Here is a 19,499-nt window from a genome sequence, read left to right on the forward strand (position 1 = left end):
TATTCAGGAACAAGGGGACGGCTTTTACTCGCACATCTTTGTGGTAAGAAAACCGTCAGGGAGATTCAGACTAATTATGAACCTCCGTCCACTGAATCGCTCCATCCGTTACAAGAGATTTCGGATGGAGTCCATTTATTCCATAAAGAATCTCCTGCAGAAAGAGACATTTATGGCAACCCTGGACCTAAGGGATGCTTATCTGCACATTCCAATAAGGGAGGAATGCCAGAAATTTCTTCGTATGGCAGTGCAGATAGACACAAAGGTTTACCACTTTCAGTGCAGAGCACTTCCCTTCGGTCTATCATCCTCTCCGAGAATCTTTACCAAGGTTCTCGGAGAGGCTTTAGTTCCTCTGAGGCTTCAATCAGTCTCAATTATCCCCTACCTAGACGATCTGCTCCTAACAGCCCACTCAGAGAGTCGTCTTTCTCAGGACCTAGAATTGACTCAACTCAGTCTGAGTCGATTAGGGTGGATTGTCAGTCAGGAGAAATCCAAGACAACCCCAACACAGGAGATCCTGTATCTGGGGTACTGGATCAAGTCTGTAGATCAGAAAATTATACTGCCGGAAGAAAAGATTTTGAATCTGTGGCAGAGAATATCTTTTCTTCAATGCAGCCCCAAGTGTACGGTGAGGGAAGTAATGTCGGTCTTAGGTCTTATGACGGCAGCCATTCCAGCCGTACAATGGGCCAGGTTCCATCAAAGAGAACTTCAGGGTTTTCTGTTAGAACAATTAAAAGGCAGAGATCTGGAGGAGGAGGTATCGATCCCCTCAAGGGTAAAACGCTCCCTCTGGTGGTGGAAGGACAGGGAGAACCTAAACAAAGGGGTTCATTGGGTCCTTCCTATCACTTCAACACTAACAACGGATGCGAGCAGTTGGGGCTGGGGAGCCCACCTAGGCTCAAGCTGGGTCCAGGACAAGTGGACCCCGGAGGAGAAATGTTTCTCTTCCAATTGGAAAGAACTAACAGCAATCCTGAGAGCTGTTCTAGCTTTCCACCCCGCAATACAGGGTCACCATCTACAAGTCCGTTCAGACAATACGACGGCTGTAGCATACATAAACAAACAAGGAGGAACCAGAAGTCCTCGTTTGATGTTGGTAGCCAGACGCATTCTCCAGTGGGCAGAAGCCAATCTGGAATCCATTTCTGCAGTTCACCTGAAAGGGGAGCTGAACAACAAGGCGGACTTCTTGAGTCGACAGAGGATTTCGAACCAAGAATGGTCCTTACACCCAGAGGCATTCAATCTCATAACAGCTCACTGGGGAGAACCAGAGGTAGACCTTTTTGCGAGCAAGAAAAATGCAAAGGTTCCCAATTTTTTCTCGCTAAACCCAGGAGATCAACCCCTGGCGGTAGATGCCTTGCAAACTCCATGGACTTTCAGTCTGGCGTATGCATTTCCCCCTCTTCATCTCATTCCGAGGGTCCTAGCAAGATTCCTCAAGGAGAAAACCTGTTTGATTCTAGTAGCACCTTTTTGGCCCAGGAGACCGTGGTTCACAACGTTGCTACAATTGACAGACTGTCCGCCTCTAAGACTTCCCTACAGACAGGACCTCCTGTCGCAGGGACCTCTTTACCATCCGCAGGTCGCCACACTGAAGCTGTCAGCGTGGTTACTGAGGAGGAAATCTTAAGGAGTAAGGGCCTGTCAGACGAGGTAATTGCGACCTTACTACAGAGTCGCAAACCAGTCACGAGAGCTATTTACAAAAAAGTCTGGAAAAAATTCAATAGCTGGCTGAATAGCCGGGACATAAATACGGCTAATATTCTACAGTTTTTACAGGAAGGTGTAAACAAGGGTTTAACCCTAAGTACTATTAAAGTACAGATAGCTGCCTTAAGTGTATACCTAGATGAACGCTTACAGGAAAATCCTTTTGTCGCTAGATTCTGTAAGGCAGTCGCTAGACGCAAGCCAGTCAGAATCACAAAAGTCCCATCCTGGGATTTAGCAGTTGTGCTAAAAGCTTTCTTGGGGTCACCCTTTGAGCCTATCTCAGAGGCCTCCCTAAGGCTTATTACCTTTAAGACAGTTCTCCTGGTGGCAATCACTTCAGCCCGTAGGGTCAGTGAAATCCAAGCACTTTCCATCAGGGAACCATTCCTACAGATCCTAGAAGACAGAGTCATTCTAAAGACAGACCCTGGGTTCTTACCAAAGGTAGCATCTAGCTTCCATAGGTCCCAAGATATTGTCCTCCCTTCATTTTGTCAAAATGCAGCAAATGAGAAAGAGGAACGTTTTCATTTATTGGATGTGAGGAGGTGTATTCTAGAATATCTTAAAATAACAAATCCATTCAGAATCTCAGACTCCCTTTTTGTCCTTTTTTCCGGACAGCGTAGGGGACAGAAAGCTTCAAAAGTAACCATAGCTAGATGGATTAGGCTAGCTATAGCAGAGGGGTATAAGGCCTTGAATAGAGATCCTCCTGAGGGTGTTAAAGCTCACTCCACAAGAGCGTTGTCTGCATCCTGGGCAGAAAGAGCTGGTGCCACCCCGGAGCAGGTATGTAAAGCAGCCACATGGTCAAGCTTTTCCACCTTTACAAGGCATTACCAACTGGACTTAATGTCTAGTCAGGATCAGGCCTTTGGGAGGAAAGTCCTCCAGGCCGTGGTCCCCCCCTAATCTGGTAAGTACTTGGGGATCCTCTCAAGGGCTGTCCTGGAAGAACACTTGGGAAAACTGGAGTTAGTACTTACCGGTAACTCCTTTTCCGGTGGTCTTCCAGGACAGCACGATCCCACCCTTTATTTGATTGTAGTGATGTACTAATGTTATTACCTGTTATGGTTTATATGTTTTTCAGTTCCATCCTTCGGTTCTTGGTGAATGACTGACCAGGGACCTGAGGGACCGCCTTTTGAACTGTGGCAATGTGTTTCCTGTGTCGATGGGAGGAGCTCCATCTCTCAAGGGCTGTCCTGGAAGACCACCGGAAAAGGAGTTACCGGTAAGTACTAACTCCAGTTTTTTCAATTTAAATAAAGATTAAAAAAAAAAAAAAAACATTCCTGCTTGTTTTAAAGTGCTAAGTACAGATGTTTCAGATGACCATGATTTTGTCAGAAACTGAGTTTTTAAAGAATGCCAATGTGGCAGAGGATCTGTGACCAGTTGCTGTCTAAATTCTTCCTTGTTCTGACCATCACTACTGGTCTTTGCCTTCAGCCTGTGCCAGGCACTTTATCATTAATCACCTATTCCTCCTGACTGGGCTCACACTTACAGTAAGTGGTCGAAGGTGGCACCTCCTTTTTTTTTCTTTTCAATAGTCAATGGGTGATTGGAGTCAGTGAGTGATGGAAATGCTGCTTACTGGGAATATTTCAATAGGCTGCAGGCTGCCTTCTACTGAACAACCTGCCTCCCCAATCTCATAATGAACTGCTGGGAAAGCCATGGGAGGATCAGGTTGGTGGCAAGAAATGTATATTAGAGAACATCCATCCGTCTCCACATTCTTCAATACATCTTCTTTATGAAGAAAATAGGGTTTGCTTCCTGATAGCATCTAGAAGTTAAAAGTTCTTCTTTAGCAGGAATGTCTGGATGCGTATCAGATTTCCATAACCATATATGCAATCTCCCATGTCTAGGAGCACCTACCTCTCAGTGTCCCCTATGGTCCATCAGTAAACAGCCCTAACATCATGACATGGAAAGCTGATGACACAGTTCTGTGCGGCACTGAACCCATACATGTTCAGCCAATCACAGAGGGCGCCCATCGCTGAGCCTGTACAGCCGAGGAGGATCAGGCAGCGCTAGCATGGATCATGGAGAGTGACAGTGGTGGGGCGCAGACAGTGGCACATTCGGAAGTCAGGGCGGTGGGAATCAGGACTTTTCTGTGCCCCCTAGATATTGCTCCCCGCTACACAACTGGTCATTAGGACAAATAAAGAAGGTTAATCTCTCCAGCAGGGACACAAATTACAAAGAAACTTTGTCCTATCCAGAACTCTGGGGAGAAAAAAAATACTTAGTGTAACTGAGATTGGATATTACTGTTATTTTTTTTGCTCTCCAAAAATGTTATATTGAAGAATGATCACATTGTTTGATTTTACCTTTTCTGCAGAAAATCTGGTGTCACCGATCATTATGCTTTAGATGACAGCCATGCCCTTCATCTTGCTCGGAAAGCAGTGCGAGCCTTAAATTATAAAAAGAAGCTAGATGTAAGTCGCAATTTATTCTTGTGTGGTGTGAATGTATCTGTGTGCCCTGTAAAGCATGATGAGTAAATATTTGTTTATTCTACTAATAAAGTTAACATTATGCTGTTCATAAGCTGTGTAAATATGACAGATCATGTGACCGATGTAGCTGCAGTAAAGCATGATTGGTAACATGTAATTCAAACAGTTAACACCGGCTGGTATCAAGGTGAATGAATTAGGAAATTAAACTAGGCGTTTTTACAAGCCCTCACATCCCCCTTCATGTTCTAGTACAATCATTATCTCCCTTGACACATTTCATGACACCATGCTAATTGGATTAGGTTGACTATTGCTCTTATATACATATTGAGGTATTTTTTTCACCACTTATTTGAACTGAAGAAGCCACTTGGATAGATTGTCTTCAACCATTTAATACAAGGTCCATTTAATGTAACTACAACTATCTATACCAGGGATCTTCAAACTACGGCTCACCAGTTGTTGCAGAACTACTTGTCCAATGAGGCATTGTAAAACTCAGACATTCACAGACATGACTAGGCATGATGGGAATTGTAGTTCCTGAACATTGGAGGGCCATAGTTTGAAGACCCCTTATCTATACCATGACCTAGACGTGAACTTTCACAGACAATCTTTACAAAGCATTTTCCGATATATGTAGGGTAATTTGATGGGATCTCTGGTAAACAGAGTTCGGTTATTTTCTGCACCATGTTATATAGATGAAGAGCAGTGCCTAGTGATCTCTAGAATGGGGAGATCTTGTAATTTCCCATCAAATTAGCATAGTTATGAGCAGCTATATCGTTGAGTCAGTTGAAAAGCAGGCTTATGTCTTCATAAGGCTTATCCTAGAATGTGATGATTTAATACATAAATGTTGACATGTAATACTTAAAATGTCTTTTTTTTTTTTTTTTTTTTTTAGGTTACTGTAGAAAATACTGAAGACCCTCTTTTCCCAGCAGATGAACTGTATGGAATTGTTGGCGACAATTTAAAGAAGAATTTTGATGTCAGAGAGGTATAGCTTTTAAGAATATACAAAAAAGTGCACCCGTATACAAACTAAGAACACCACTCAGTAACAGCTTCAAGGTTTTTTTCTGGTACAATATTTTTATTAGTATTAGGCCGCGTACACACGGGCGGACTGTTCGCCCAACTTTGTCCGCTGAACAGTGTTTGGGCGGACAGTCCGCTCGTGTGTGGGCTTTCAGCGGACAGTTTCAGCGGACAGTTTGACGAACAAGGTTTTTCGGAAATTCCGTAAAACTGTCCGCTGAAACCTTGTTTGAGCGAACAGTCCGCCCGTGTGTAGGCTTGTTCGACAAACTAAGTTCCGCGCATGCTCAGAAAGGCTTAACACGCCGAAAGTTATAATGCAGTGTATAGGACGTCGTATTTTTCGTCCCGTCGTACGTGCCGTTCACGTCATCGCGCACGGTTTCAGCAAACTGTTCGTTCGTCGTGTGTGGCCATGTCCGTCCATGCTAATTTTGAGCGGACTGTTTGCCGAAACTGTTTGACGGACAAAGTTGGGCGAACAGTCCGCGCGTGTGTACGCGGCCTTAGGGAAAATAGGCAGGTACATCCATAGAAATCCCACGCAAGTGATACAAATAGCACGATTTAAGAGCCATAGGAAGCTACAAAGAGAATGTGCTCATCAGTGTATTATATCAAACTACAAAGTCCTCCTGATCGAAGTCGGGGGACAACACAGGGTGCCTGGGCCCTCAGGTCCAGGGGATGAGTATGGGGTGTGGACTAGTCCACTAAAAAATAAAGAAAAATGTAGGAGGAGGAGAAAAAAAAGAAGAAAAAGAAAAGGAAAATAAGGGGGGGGGGGAGGACAAGTTGAAAAAAGGAAGTAGAGAGGAAAAATAGTGATAGTGGGGAAGGCCTAAGCTGGTTAAGACATAAAAATAAAGCTAGATTAAAAATCACAAAGTTAAAGGGGTTGTAAAGGTTTGTTTTTTTATTTTCTAAATAGGTTCCTTCTAAGCTGGTGCATTGTTGGTTCACTTACATTTTCCTTCGATTTCCCTTCTAAATGTTTTTTTTCTTTGTTTTCTTTGTCTGAATTTCTCACTTCCTGTTCCTCCTCAGTAAGTTGTTCTGGCTCACTAAACACTGCTCAGATGATGGTGTGAAGTTTACTGAGGAGAAACAGGAGGTGAGAAATTCAGACAAAGAAAAAAAAAACATTTAGTAGGGAAATCGAAGGAAAAGGTAAGTGAACCAACAATGCACTAGCTTAAAGGAACCTATTTAGAAAACAACCCCTTTAATATAATATAAAATACAGCTTTTTGGACACCTTATGCGCATACCATCACACCAAAGAATAATGGCAACAGCCAAGGGTAATTAAAAAAAAAAAAAAATTGGAAGGGGGGTCAGTAATGAAAAAAAAAGACGCAAGGGGTGGGGGGCATATTTGCTTTAGAAGGCTTTTGAGATTTGGAGATGTGCTTTGGACTGTAGATGCATCTCAATGTTATCCTATGGGTCCATGCACATTAAGATGATTAGGCAGGGAAAAAAACTTCTGATTTGCGTTTCTTATTGGAGCTTTTTAGCAGAAAAAATACTAAACTAACCTAAAGTGTGTTAAAAAAAAATTCCCCTGTGCAGAACCATTACACAGAGCAGGTAAGTATAACATATTTGTTATTTTTAAACCCCAAAAAAAACAAGACATTAATATCGCTTTAAGGTTGATTTTATATAGGTACAGTGGATATAAAAAGTCTACAAACCCCTGGTAAAATGTCAGGTTTCTGTGATGTAAAAAAGAGAAAAAGATAAATCATTTCAGAATGTTTTCCACTTTTTAATGTGATCTATAAACTGTACAATTCAGTTGAACAACAAACCGAAATCTTTTAGATGGGGAGAAGTAAAAATAAAAAAATAAATTGATATGGTTGCATAAGTGTGCACACCCTTAAACTAATACTTTGTTGAACCCTTTTTGATTTTATTACAGCACTCAGTCTATTTGGGTATGTCTATCAGCATGGCACATCTCCTGTGCACAGCCCTCTTTAGATCACCCCACAGATTTTCAATCTGATTCAGGTCTGGATTCTGGCTGGGCCATTCAAAAACTTTAATCTTCTGGTGAAACCATTCCTTTGTTGATTTAGATGTATGCTTTTGGTCGTTGGAATGGTGAACGTTCCTCTTCTTCATGTTCAGCTTTCTAGTAGGAGCCTGAAGGTTTTGTGACAATATTTGTTTTGTGTTACTCTCACGCTACCACTCTGTGTGTGGGGTAAAAAATGTATAGCAAGCCTGCTGCCTTCACTTAAATAGCTTATCCTTGACTATTCATAAATTGTTAGAGAGTAGTGGGGCGCTGCCAGTTAACTCAGTGGAGGGCTGCAGTGATGGTTGACGTGAACTCTTGTGGTAGGTAAACCTAGTTAATCACTCCTAATAGGTAACCATCAAAATAAACATAAAGTGAATTCAGTGCATAAACCAATTGAACGTTACTAGGTGTAACCTCAAGGTTAAAAGCAATCACTCTGTGATGCCCCTAGTCATGCAACGATCGCTAACTCTTCACACTGTGTTAAATCAGCAGCAATAGAAAATAGGTGTATAAACATGAAATATAAATAATTATCCAAAATATGTACTAAAAGTGATCCTGGTGCATAAATAATAACTTATGTCTCAAGGCTGGACACCTAACACACAAATCTAAGCAACGATATAATGGTGCATGTCCATCGATACAAGTCCTTATATTAAAAAGTATTATGTCCTCTCAAAGGAGTATAGTGAACTCGGTGTTGAGCTATTCACTTTACGGTCAACACCGAGGACAAGGGGGCACTCTTTACACCTAGAGAAAAAGATTTCATCTCCAAATATGGAAAGGTTTCTTCACAGTAAGAGCTGTGAAAATGTGGAATAGATTACCTACAGAGGTGGTTCTGGCCAGCTCAGTAGATTGCTTTAAGAAAGACCTGGATTTTTTCCTAAATGTACATAATATAACTGGGTACTAACATTTATAGGTAAAGTTGATCCGGGGAAAATCTGATTGCCTCTCAGGGGATCAGGAAGGAATTTTTTCCCCTGCTGTAGCCAATTAGATCCTGCTTTTCTGGGTTTTTTTTTCCACCTTCCTCTAGATCAACTGTGGGTATAGGATTGGGTATATGAAATTGTATGATTTTTTTTATTTATTTTTATGGTTGAACTAGAATGACGTGTCTTTTTTAGACCTAACTATGTAACATTGGTTAGATTGAGTTGACTGTCAGCGCCTCGCTACCCTCTAACAATTTGTGGCAATATTGGTATTTGGAACTGTTCATAATTCCCTCTACCTTGACCTAAGGCCCCTGTTTCGGCTAAAGGAAAACAGCCTGAAGCATGATGCTGTCATCACAATGCTTCACTGTCGGTATGGTGATCTTTTGGTGATGTGCAGTGTTGTTTTTGCAGCAAACATCTTTTGGAATTATGGCCAAATGTTCAACCTTGGTTTCATTGGACCATAACACATTTTCCCACATGCTTTGGGGAGACTTTACTCTACCCCATAGCCCAGGCATATGAAGAATACAGGAGATTTATAGCAGCCATGGTTAAAATGGGCTAGTCCCCAAAACATTGCACAAGTTCTTTGTTCCTAGATAACTTGAATTAAAAAATGACTTACCCCACTCTAATATTTTAATCTTTGTTTTGTATCTATTAAATGACAGGTTACTATTACTGTCCCGAACACAGTTTATCACCCATAGGGGTGTTCGGGAATATATTTAGGTTCATCATCTTTGAATTACTTGAATTGGCAGTATATAAATATATGAAGATAATATTTATATTACTTTTGTGTATTGTCTCCACAATGGATGTATTAATAACCTCCCGAACGTTATCTTTATTATCCCTATTATAATTGAGATAATTAATATGGTTTTCTTTATATTTTTGGATACTATTATCTATGTATCTAAATACACTAAGCTCCATGGTATATCTAATGCCTTGGAAGTTATTTTTTACCCTTCTCCTGACTGCTACCTTTCAACAACGAGATCCATCTGATGCTTTGGAAGGTCTCTGCAGACCATGGCTTTTGCTGTAGGATGCGACTAAGGAAATGTCAGGAATGACCTACTAGAACAGCTGAACTTTATTTAGGGTTAATCAGAGGCACTCTAAATGATGGCAGGTGTGTACTGACTCCTATTTAACATTAGTTTGAAAGTGATTGCTTAATTCTGAACAGAGCTACATCCCTAGTTATAAGAGGGTGTGCACACTTATGCAATCAGTTTTTTAGTTATTTAATTTAAATATTTGTTTTGTTTTTCAATTGAGTTGTACAGATTATAGGTCACATTATACTTGGAAAAAGTTCTGAAATTATTTACAGTGGGGGACGGAAAGTATTCAGACCCCCTTAAATTTTTCACATTACTACTATATTGCAGCCATTTGCTAAAATCATTTAAGTTCATTTTTTCCTCATTAATGTACACACAGCACCCCATATTGACAGAAAAACACAGAATTGTTGAAATTTTTGCAGATTTATTAAAAAAGAAAAACTGAAATATCACATGGTCCTTAACTATTCAGACCCTTTGTTGTGACACTCATATATTTAACTCAAGTGCTGTCCATTTCTTCTGATTATCCTTGAGATGGTCCTACACCTTCATTTGAGTCCAGCTGTGTTTGATTATAATGATTGGACTTGATTAGGAAAGCCACACATCTGTCTATATAAGACCTTACAGCTCACAGTGCATGTCAGAGAAAATGAGAATCATAAGGTCAAAGGAACTGCCTGAAGAGCTCAGAGACACAATTGTGGCAAGGCACAGATCTGGCCAAGGTTACAAAAAAAATTCTGCTGCACTTAAGGTTCCTAAGAAGGTTCCTCACTGCAGCCCTCCACCATCAGGACTTTATGGCAGAGTGGCCCGACGGAAGCCTTTCAGTGCAAGACACATGTAAGCCAGCATGGTGTTTAGTAAAAAAATACCTGAAGGACTCCAAGATGGTGAGAAATAAGATTGTTTGGTCTGATGAGACCAATATAGAACTTTTTGGCCTTAATTCTAAGTAGTATGTGTGAAGAAAACCAGGCACTGCTCATCACCTGTCCAATACAATCCCAACAGTGAAGCATGGTGGTGGCAGCATCATGCTGTGGGGGTGTTTTTCAGATGCAGAGACAGGACGACTGGTTGCAATGGAGGGAAAGATGAATGCGGCCAAGTATAGGGATATCCTGGACGAAAACCTTCTCCAGAGTGCTCAGGACCTCAGACTGGGCTGAAGGTTTACCTTCCAACAAGACAATGACCCTAAGCGCACAGCTAAAATAATGGAGTGGCTTCACAACAACTCCGTGACTGTTCTTGAATGGCCCAGCCAGAGCCCTGGCTTAAACCCAATTGAGCATCTCTGGAGAGACCTAAAAATATCTGTCCACCAACATTTACCATCCAACTGGACAGAACTGGAGAGGATCTGCAAGGAGGAATGGCAAAGGATCCCCAAATCCAGGTGTGAAAAACTTGCTGCATCTTTACAAAAAAAAGACTCATGGCTATATTAGATCAAAAGGGTGCTTCTACTAAATACTGAGCAAAGGGTCTGAATACTTAATTTTTCTTTTTTTAATAAATCTGCAAAAATGTCAACAATTCTGTGTTTTTCTGTCAATGTGGGGTGCTGTGTGTACATTAATGAGGAAGAAAAATGAACTTACCGGTAAATGACTGCAATATAACAAAGAGTGAAAAATTTAAGGGGGTCTGAATACTTTGTCCCCACTGTATCTTTGTCTCCACCTGACAATTTAATAAGGGTGTCTACATTTTTATAATACATACACTGTATTTCTGCTTGCCTTCCATCTATCCATACACATGCACACTTGGATAATAGGATTCAATCTGTGTCTAATTGGAAGAATCAAAGAAGTGGTTATAGTAGACATACCGCTTGGCGCACCTACTTTCATCAAGTTCACTGGCATGGCCTATCTGAATATCTACACAACAAGACCGTGTAAAGCTCTGCCAGGAGGGAGATGTGTTTTTCTTGTTGGTAATATGATTATATCATGATAATTTCATGTTTAACATGAATGTGTACCATCTGTACCTGACAAACATACATATCAAATACCCAAACAGCCATTTATACACCTTATGTATCACAAACTGCAGATAATTAAAATCCTCCTAACTAGATGTGGAGATATCCTGCTGTTTGCTGCATTGCCATCAATACAAGGCTAGTAGGAACATAATTGAAGTAAAGCTGAACTGTACCCTGACATGGCATGGCATTATTCAGAATTAATCAGAAGCACTGCATGCCTCTCCAACATGAAGACATGCTGCAAAATGTATACACGTTGTATCTGATCATATTGTCTGCCCCGTAGTGGACCTCTGTAGAAGTCATTTTATATTTGATTCCCTGATTGTCTGTTGTGTAATTGCCCATTGCCAGGATGGCCTTAAGGTGACAATTTCCATTAGTCTCCCTGAACTGTTAATTCTGTTTCTTAGCTCCTGCTGATACTGAAAGGTATGCTCTTTAAGATTGAGCAGGCATCTTTCTTTGCATAGCCATGATTTGGTTTAGTATAATGACAGCTTTTTTTCCCCCACCATGTATTCAGAGCCATTCTTGTTAAAGTGACCTTATTGCTACAGGGTCAAAGCCTAAAATAGAAATACGCGCCAAAAAAGAGGCAATATACTTCCCTTTCGAGAGGAATTGTGTTATGAAACGCCACTGCAATGCTGCTTGCCAGCTGCCACACATATTCAACATTTCTTGCTACACCCAGGAACACAATGGTTCCTCTTGCCAGCTGACATGTTAGTACAGGACATACAAGTGGCCAGGGAGCAGCGTCCCTGGAATTTCAGACACAAGCCACAAGAAATGTAAATATATATTGTCTCTTCCTTTCACAGGTACGGTATTTTTTTTCTTCACTCTGTGGGCACCATCAATTTTAAAAAGTAAATTTTAGCCAAAATAAAATATAAATCTGAAAAATGTATCGAACAAAATAAGTGAAAAAAGTTTCAATGTTAATGGTAAAAAATATACCTAAAAATAATAGTTAAGGGGGTAAATAAATTGATCACTAAAGATTAGGGTAACTTAAAGGTTAATAAGAGGTGTAACGGACCTGCGTCCTCAACAGGTCTATGTCCGCCGTAAATGCTTCCTCTGTCTGGTACCACCTGATCCAAGACCCTTTTAGCCCACGCAGTCACTATCCGTAACTCAGTGTAGGGTGAAAAACATCAGACTCTTTATTCAAAGAGCTGCTGGAGGATTCCTCCCCTCCACCTAGAAATACATCCCATAATATACTTTTCTCCCAAGGCCGACAGACACAACAGAACAATGTAATACAACCACACCCAAAGTGACTCCCGTCCCAGTGATACCTGGCGCAAACACTTGTAGGGCTGGTGCTAGGAAACAGTAGGGCAGTCAGAGGAAGTAGTTCCCTGTGACAACCCCACCCCCCTCCACTTTACAAGTGCCAAAAGGGGACCCTCAACAGGCTACCCTAGAGGGACTTGTGGGTTGCTGGGCTTTACTGGGAATCTTTTTGATGGGACAGCCCATGTGCATTTTGGTGTTGGCTACCCCTTTGGTACTGAATAGTGAAGTTGTACGGTTGTAAGGCCAAACTCCACTTTAGCAGGCCGCTGTTATCCCCTGAGACCCGATTCAGCCAGATTGGGGGGTTGTGGTCCGTGAGAATGGTGAACTCCCTGCCGTACAAATAGGGATGCAGTTTTTTCAAGACCCATACTATAGCCAGGCACTCATTTTCGATGGTGGCATAGGCCACCTCCCTGTCCAGCAACTTTTTGCTAAGGAAGACCACCGGGTACTCCTCCCCCTTATCATTTACTTGGCTGACGACAGCTCCCAGCCCTTATGTGGTGGCATCCATCTGTACAATGAACATTCGCTTGTAGTTTGGAGCTGCCAGGACGGGGTCGCGGGAAAGGGCATCTTTCAGCTGGTCAAAGGCGGTCTGGCAGGCTGGGGTCCACGTCACCACCCTGTACATAGTCTTCTTGGTCAGGTCCGTCAGTGGCTTGGCAATTGTGCTGACATGGGGAACAAATTTGCGATAATAGAATAGACCATAACCTGCTTTTTATTCTGAGTGGGCCAGTCCCTAATGGCTTTGATTTTAGCTGGTTTGGGGCGCACTGCCTCCTCCCACCCTGTGTCCCAAGTATTAGACCTTGGCCATTCCCATCTGGCACTTATCAGGCGGATAGTGAGGTTGGCCCCTGTAATTAGGTCTAGGACGGTGCCCACATTCCGGAGGTGGTCTTCTCATATTTCAGTGAAGATGGCAATGTCATCAAGGTAGGTGCAAGCAAAGTTTTGGCAGCCCCGCAGCAACTGCCGTGCGCTGGAAGGTGGCAGGCGCATTCTTCATCCCAAAGGCCATGCTGAGAAAGTCAAACAGCCCGAAGGGGATGATGAAGGCGGAATGTTCACTCCCTTCCCTGGTTAAGGGGGTTTGCCCGTAGCCTTTGCTCAAGTCCAGTGTAGTGACATAGCAGGACCCAGCGAGACGGTCCAGCAGGTCATCTATACGGGGCATTGGGTAGGCGTCGCTAACTGTGTGGTCAGTAAGACATTGGTAGTCTACACACAATCGAATGGTACCATCTTTCTTGGGTACAAGAACAGGTGAGGCCCAGGGGCTCTGGGAGGGTTGGATAATTCCCAGGTCCAACATTTCGTTCAGTTCTTGTTTTATGGTGTTCAGGACAGCTTCAGGAACTCAGTAAGGGGCTTGTTGGATGGGCCGGGTTTGCAAGGTTTCCACATGAGTGGTGAAGGTCGTCCTTCCTCGCCGAGAGGAAAATATGGGACTGCGGTGGTGCACAACGGTCTTCATGGACACTTGCTATTCCTGGCTGAGCTGGGGGCCCAAGGGTACCTGGTGTACATCAGCTGAGTGGTGCGCTACCTCTAGGAGATCAAGCACAATTTTTTCATCCTCTTCACAGGGTAGGGAGCACACTGCCAGGACAGGAAGGTTTCTGTCATGGTATACCTTGATCATATTGATGTGCACAGTCTTTTGCTGCTGCCCCCCCCCCCCCAATCCAGCGTGAGAACTTAGTTGGTCTCATTTAACTTCTTGATGATTTGAAAGGGTTCCTACCATGTAGATTGTAATTTGTTTTGGGGATTTGGGACTATCATGAGGACCTGTTGGCTCTTGGCAAACTTTTGGGTTTGAGCTTTGCGGTCATATCACATCTTTTGGCGGGTTTGGGCAGCCTTGAGATGGTCCACCACGAGCCCAGCAAGTTGGCCCATTCGTTCATGCAGTTATAGGATGTAGGGGACCCCAGGAATCCCCATATCGTAGTTGACCCTCCCAGTATTCTTTCAGCAGGGTCAGGGGGCCTTGGACCTTCCTCTCATACAGCAGCTCAAATGGGGAAAACCCAGTAGATTCCTGCGGGACCTCCTGGTAAGCGAAGAGAAGGTGGAGGAGGTACCGTTCCCAGTCTGGTTCCTGGTTGATAAAGGCATGTAGCATGGCCTTCAGTGTCCCGTTGAAACCCTCACACAGTCCGTTGGTTTAGGGGAGTGGTCCAGATGGCGCTCACTCCACAGGTCTGCCAGAGGGATTGAATCGGATCAGACAAACTGTGTACCTTGGTCTGACAGAATTTCGTCTGGAAAGCCCACTTGTGTGAATACCGTAACTAGGGCTTCTGCGAATTTCGGAAGCTGTAATGTTGGAGGGGGATAACGAGTAGCATAATCCACCATGGTCAGGATGTAACGGTTTCTAATTTTGCTGAGGCGAGCCAAGGGTCCCAGGATGTCAGTAGCTATCCGCTGGAACAGCTCCTCAATGATGGACAAGGATTGCAGGGGGGCTCGTAGGCTACCCGTCCTCCCATGTTTCTGACATGTATTGCTGGTGTGACAATAGTTAGCTACCACTTGGGACATCCCAGGCCAATAGAAGGCCTGGGCTAACTGTCCATAACTTCCCTTGATGCCCCGCTATGGGAATGTTGTGGCTCAGGGGTAGCAGTTGGGACACTATCAGCTGCTTGGTAATGGTCTGAGGTCCCACCATGGGAGCAATTTCTACAATTCGGTATATTAATCAGTTTTCCTGCACTTGTTAACCGCTCCCGATCCAGAAGCCTGTCAGAGTAGGGGACAGTGGCTAAGTCCTGTTTAAACTAGTCCCAATCCCAGGTTACTCCACTAGTGGCAGGCATTGGGGAAGGGTCACTCACCACAGACAGCAGATTTCCATCCAGGTGCTGGACCTCCCCCTCCTGCTGGGTGGCTTCCCGGTGGGCTTGATTTTGCGTGACGGCCCCGACAAAGAGACACTCTAGGTCACTGACGTCCTTGCCAAGAAGTACACCTGCAAGTAATCTTCCCATTACTCCTACATCACAGCACTTGGGCCCCAGTTCATAGTCCAGGGTGACGGTACCGAGGGGATCGAAGTGTTTGGTGCCACCTGCCAATTGGATCACTTGTCCTGAGCCATGCTGGAGAGCACCAGGGCGCACAACTAGTAGGTCCACAATAGTGAGGAAAGCACCCAAATCTCGGAATCCCACCGTCTTTTGACCTTCCACAGTGACCTCTTGTAAGTGCTTTCCTTGGAGAAGTGATGTAGGTGTCTTAGGTTGTAGGCAAAAGACTCCAGGAACGCTGTCTCAGTCAGCAGGAGAGTAACACCAGTGTGGAGGGGGTGGCGGCAGGTCCTCGGGAGCGTGGAACAGATCCATATAATGTACTGGCATGCCAGGGTTAGGTCCGAGAGTCTTGGTTCTGGCAGGGCAGCTGTCCACAGCCAAAACGGCGCCTTTCCAAGGTGGGTCTTGCTGTCTGCTGTGGTGGGATTGGGTGGTGTGGTAGCGGGACCCTAGGGGTTGGTGCTGCCTGGGGGTTCATCTGATGATAGGGAGGCATGTAGGGCCCAGAGGTGGGGCTGGACACCCTGGAAACTCTGGGCGGGGGCAGAGGGGGCTTCTGCCATTGTGCATTAATCAAGACGGCCTCTTCCGCTAAGGCTTCAGCTTCCTCTAGGGTGGCAGGTTTTCACTCCTGCACCCAATGTCAGAGCTCTGAGGGACACGTAAAAAATAATTGTTGCTTCAGGACAGCCTGTATTATCCTCTCAGGGGATGTGGCCTTCTCCTCTTCCAGCCATCGGCAGCATGCTACGGACAGCTTGTGTGCAAATATTTTGAAGGAGGTCTCGGCACCCGAGGGGTAGTTCGGAACTCTCCAGCAGTCATACTACATGGTGTGTCCAGGCAGGACCCCCAGTAGTTTGCATTGATGTTCAAAGTCCTGAAAGAACCCATCCACATCCCCTGTATTGTCTTGGTAGGGCTTAAAGTCCTGGAAATTCTTTGGGTCTCCTGTACCGCAGGGAGAGGCACGTGGATGGTGGCTTATTTTTTTTTGCGGCCCCATTCCTTTTGTCTTTTTTTTTTGTGACTTTTCAATGGCTGCAAGCTTTCTTTCGGTGGTGGCATCCTTCCCCAGAATGGCCATCTCTTTCTCGTACCAGACAACCCAAGGGCTCCTGGTGTGCAGACTTTCGTGAGCCATCTTGAGCGTTCTCGTCACGCTGCTGCCAACCGGTTGTAACGGACCTCCATCAACAGGTGTATGTCCGCCGTAAATGCTTCCTCTGTCCGGTACCACACGATCCAAGACCCTTTTAGCCCACCCAGTCACTAGCCATAACCTCAGTGTAGGGTGAAAAACAGCAGACTTTATTCGAACACATGTAACAACAGATATACAACTCAGGGACTCTCTCTTATTGGGGTAAACTGTCCAATAACAATAGACACAAAGGTCAGATGTATTCAAACTTCTCATCAGTAGGGAGGGGCTGCTGGAGGAATTCCTCCCCACCCCCATCCACCTAGACATACATCCCATACATCCCATAATTATACTTTTCTCCCAAGGTCGACAGACACAACAGAACCGTGGAATACAACCACACCCAAAGTGACTCCCATCCCAGTGACACTTGGTGCAAACACTTGTAGTACTGGTGCTAAGGAACAGTAAGGCAATCAGGGGAAGTAGGGTCCCCGTGACAGGAGGCTTAAAAAAAATGTTAAAAACATTTTTTTTCACTTCTAAGGCTGCTATACTCATGTAATGTGTAGATCATAGATCACCCCTTTGGTGAGTTGTTACGTTTTATCTCCCAATGAAACTTTAGGACACTGGACACTGAGGGAGCACAAGATGGCTACCTCACCATCTGCCGCAGCAAAAGGTGAAGTGCTTTTCTCTCCATAGAAATAAATGAAAGCACTTTTTTTTTTTCTTTTTTTTTTTACCCAAGATTCAGTACTGATTAATTACTAAACGTTGCAGAATGACAAAGTCTGCCATTAAGCAGGCCATGAACAAGTCAAAAACTGAAAATTCTAGATCGTTCTTCGCATCATTAGTGTGCCAGCTGCGATATGCGATTTTTCGTGCCGCAATAGAAAGTGCCTGATCCAACATGCTGGATTTTGTTTAGAAAAACAAAACAAATAATTGCACTATCATATGCCACATTTTAATTTTTCAAACAGAATGTTCAGTTTTTTCATTTACATGCTTGGTTTCTCTTACAAAAATACTTCCTCTCGTTCCTGCTTTTTATAGGTCATCGCCAGGGTTGTTGATGGAAGCAAATTTGATGAGTTCAAGGCACTTTATGGAGATACACTAGTTACAGGTACAAAATTCTGCATTGTCATATTTTACTATAGCCTGTGTGCATTTTTTTAAGACTCTGCTTTTCACTAAAATGTTAATATTGTTTCCATTCTAAAGGATTTGCTAGAATATTTGGTTATCCTGTCGGAATTATAGGAAATAATGGTGTCCTTTTCTCTGAATCTGCAAAAAAGGCAAGTACTAAACACAATGTCTTTCTGTTGTCTGGGGTCTGTGGGTGGAGCTTAATAGGTTTAACCAGCTAAGCTGCCATTTACATATGTGTAAATGTCATTGATGATTGCTTTTTTTAGAGCTGTTATGTTCATGATAATGTATATAAATTTGTATATCACTTGAACAGGAACCAGTTATATTAGGGATGTATTAGCAGTACATCCGGAAAGTATTCACAGTGCTTCACTTTTTGCACATGTTATGCTACAGCCTTATTGCAAAATTAATTACATTTTTTTCTTCTTCAAAATTTGCAAATTTATTAAAAATAAAAAACGAAAAAAATCACATGTACATATATATAGTAAGTATTCACAGCCTTTGCTCAATACTTTGTTGAAGCACCTTTGGCACCAATTACAGCCTCAAGTCGTTTTGCATGTGATGCTACAAGCTTGGCACACCTATTTTTGGGTGTTTTGGGGTTTGGATGGGGAACATTGGTGCACAGCCATTTTCAGACCTCTCCAGTTCAAGTCTGGGCTCTGACTAGTCCACTCAAGGACATTCACAGAGTTGTCTCATAGCCACTACTTTGTTATCTTCGATGTGTGCTTGGGGTTGTTGTCCTGTTGGAAGATGAACCTTTGTCCCCAATCTGAGGTCCAGAGTGCTCTGGAGCAAGTTTTCATCAAGGGTGTCTCCGTACATTGCTGCATTTATCTTTACCTCGTTCCTGATTACTCAACCACTTACTCCCGCTGAAAAACATCTTTACAGCATGATGCTGCCACCACCATGCTCTACTGTAGTGATGGTATTTGCTAGGTAATGAGCGGTGCCTGGTGTCCTCCAGACATGAGGCTTGCCATTCAGGTCAAAGAGTTCAATCTTTGTTTCATCAGACCAGAGAATTTTGTTTCACATGGTCTCACAGTCCTTCAGGTGCCTTTTGGCAAATTCCAGGTGGGCTGTCATGTGCCTTTTACTGATGAGCGGATTCCATCTGGCTACTCTACCACATAGGCCTGATTGATGGAGTGAAGCAGAGATGGTTTTTAGTTCTGGAAGGTTCTCCTCTCTCCACAGGGAAACACTGGAGCTCCGTCAGGGTGACCATCGGGCCTATAAGGCCCTTTTCCCCTGATCGCTCAGTTTGGCCTGGTGTCCCGCTCTAGCAAGAGTCATGGTGGTTCCAAACTTCTTCCATTTACAGATGATGGAAGCCACTGTGCTCATTGGGACCTTCAATGCTGCAGAAAATGTTCTATACCTTTCCCCAGATCTGTGCCTTGATACAATCCT

At 43.6% G+C, this 19,499-nt stretch overlaps 1 protein-coding gene across 1 annotated transcript in view; it reads left to right on the forward strand.

The window, feature by feature from the left end:
• The window catches only part of MCCC2 (methylcrotonyl-CoA carboxylase subunit 2), a 156,760-nt gene that overhangs the window by 83,816 nt on the left and 53,445 nt on the right, over nucleotides 1-19,499 (forward strand). Inside the window, exons 9-12 of the mRNA XM_077462494.1 lie at nucleotides 4,118-4,217; nucleotides 5,158-5,253; nucleotides 17,964-18,036; nucleotides 18,135-18,211. Coding sequence (XP_077318620.1) covers nucleotides 4,118-4,217; nucleotides 5,158-5,253; nucleotides 17,964-18,036; nucleotides 18,135-18,211 — 346 coding nt within the window. The remainder of the gene's footprint in view (nucleotides 1-4,117; nucleotides 4,218-5,157; nucleotides 5,254-17,963; nucleotides 18,037-18,134; nucleotides 18,212-19,499) is intronic.

Source organism: Lithobates pipiens, unplaced genomic scaffold (genome assembly GCF_037356315.1).
Source record: "Lithobates pipiens isolate NorthernLeopardFrog02 unplaced genomic scaffold, aLitPip1_a1.2 Scaffold_3, whole genome shotgun sequence".
NCBI lineage: Eukaryota > Metazoa > Chordata > Amphibia > Anura > Ranidae > Lithobates > Lithobates pipiens.